General features: G+C 36.3%; 1 protein-coding gene across 1 annotated transcript in view; it reads left to right on the plus strand.

Annotated features, from left to right (window-relative positions):
- The first annotated feature begins 76 nt into the window (after window positions 1-76).
- The window catches only part of kif11 (kinesin family member 11), a 25,187-nt gene continuing 23,278 nt past the window's right edge, over window positions 77-1,985 (plus strand). The window contains exons 1-2 of the mRNA XM_034898454.1: window positions 77-272; window positions 476-572. Coding sequence (XP_034754345.1) covers window positions 514-572 — 59 coding nt within the window. The 5' untranslated portion in view covers window positions 77-272; window positions 476-513. The remainder of the gene's footprint in view (window positions 273-475; window positions 573-1,985) is intronic.

Below are 1,985 nucleotides of genomic sequence, written 5' to 3' on the forward strand. Positions count from 1 at the left end.
CGCCGAAGCAATCACGTGTGCTGCACTGACCAATGGCGTCGTTTGTTTAGCCGTTACCCGCCCCCTATTGGTTCGGCTAAATTTAAAAGTACCGTTTGAAATATATCTCGTCGGAGAGCGCGAGAGAGGCTGTAAACTGTGGGCTGGACGGACGCTGCGTTGTCGGAGGAGGCAGGAGACGATTAACATATAATTTACAGACCTTTATTTACTTGTGGGGGCAACAATAAGAGGATAATTCGTAAAAGGAGAGGCAGATATCGCGTGATTCGGTAAGTTGGAGTACCGTTAACGCCAGTTTAAGCGTAAGCTAACGTTAGCTAACGAGCTAGCATAGCATTTCTCTCGCATCTCAAGTTTAACGTCAACAACCTCCGTTTGTGTTGGTCCACAGCAGCTGTTGTTGTGTTTAATGTCTTCTTGGTGTTGTTGGTGTGTGTGAGTTTTAATTTGAAGTGTGTAACGTGACTTATTGGCTCGTTTTTTCGCGGAGGAGGACGTCTTTCTGCAGCCATGAACGGAGTGAAACGGGAGGAAAAGGGGAGAAACATCCAGGTCGTCGTCCGATGCAGGTACGCGCAGAAAAACACACAAATTAACTAAAATATTTAAGCTATTAGACGTAAAATCAGAGCTGGAGAGAGTACTGCAGTAGTGTACTCAAGTTAAAGTGTCTGACAATCTTTATACACGCAACTCCTGCTCATGTTTTCACTGTAATGTTGTTTTTGGAGTCTTAAAACACTCAATAACCCGCATGCTGCTGCACAACCATCTTATGTTTTTACCAAAATAATGAAGCTAGGAGACATGCAGTCAGAGCTGGAGAGAGTACTACAGTAGTGTACTTAAGATTTAGAAATACTGCATTGATCCCCGAAGGGAAAGTCACTGTTGCAGTTGCACAAATAGTATAAATATCAAGTATAAATATATATATAAAGAAGTAATAATAATAATACTGTAAGGGTCTGACGAGCTTTACAGACACATCTTGCTGATGTTTTCAAGGTAATGTTATTTTAGGAGTCTTAAAACAGTCTTACACACATGCTGCTGCACCTCCACAATATATATATATATATATATATATATATATATATATATATATATATATATATATATATATATATATATATATATATATATATATATATGTGTGTGTGTGTGTATATGTGTGTGTATATGTGTGTGTGTGTATGTATGTCTTTGACTAATAACCCTACATTTTATATGTATAAATGTCAGATATTATTGATTGATAAAATGGGAAATTGTAGTGTTTCAGCAGCAAAATCACACAGCACAGAATATAAATAAATTGAAATACTAGAATACAATACACATTAAGTAATACTAGGATAGAGTGTGTGTATATATACATACATTATATAATAGGATAAAATACAAGAGAAAACATTCAAGTGTATGTACAAGTTGAGAATACACAAATGTGCAACATGCATCGTTTCTAAAATAATTATAGTATACTAATAAATATTATTATTATTATTATTATTATTATAATAAATAAATGGACAAGGCTGTTTAATGAGTATATCACTGCCGGCACTGTATTGTTCCTCTTTATATCAACTTTTATTTCCACCAAAAAGGATCAATAGGATGCGCCTTTATTTTGAAATTCCCACCTATATAATAGAAAGCGTCTTACAGATTATATATGAGGTAAAGTGGGAATTTCAAAATAAAGGCGCATCATATTGATGACATGCAAATTCCAACTTTATTTCAAATCATCTGATCATTTTTGGGGGAAATAAAAGTCGAAATAAAGAGGAACAATGTGTACGCACACACACATGCACACACTGACAGACAGACAGACACACACTTTCTCTCACACACACACAGTGAGAGAGAGAAACACACACACACGAGAGATGCACACTTTCTCTCACACACACAGTGAGAGAGAGAAACACACACACACTGACACACACACACTTTCTCTCACACACACA

This window comes from Etheostoma cragini, chromosome 17 (genome assembly GCF_013103735.1).
Source record: "Etheostoma cragini isolate CJK2018 chromosome 17, CSU_Ecrag_1.0, whole genome shotgun sequence".
NCBI classification, from domain to species: Eukaryota; Metazoa; Chordata; class Actinopteri; order Perciformes; family Percidae; genus Etheostoma; species Etheostoma cragini.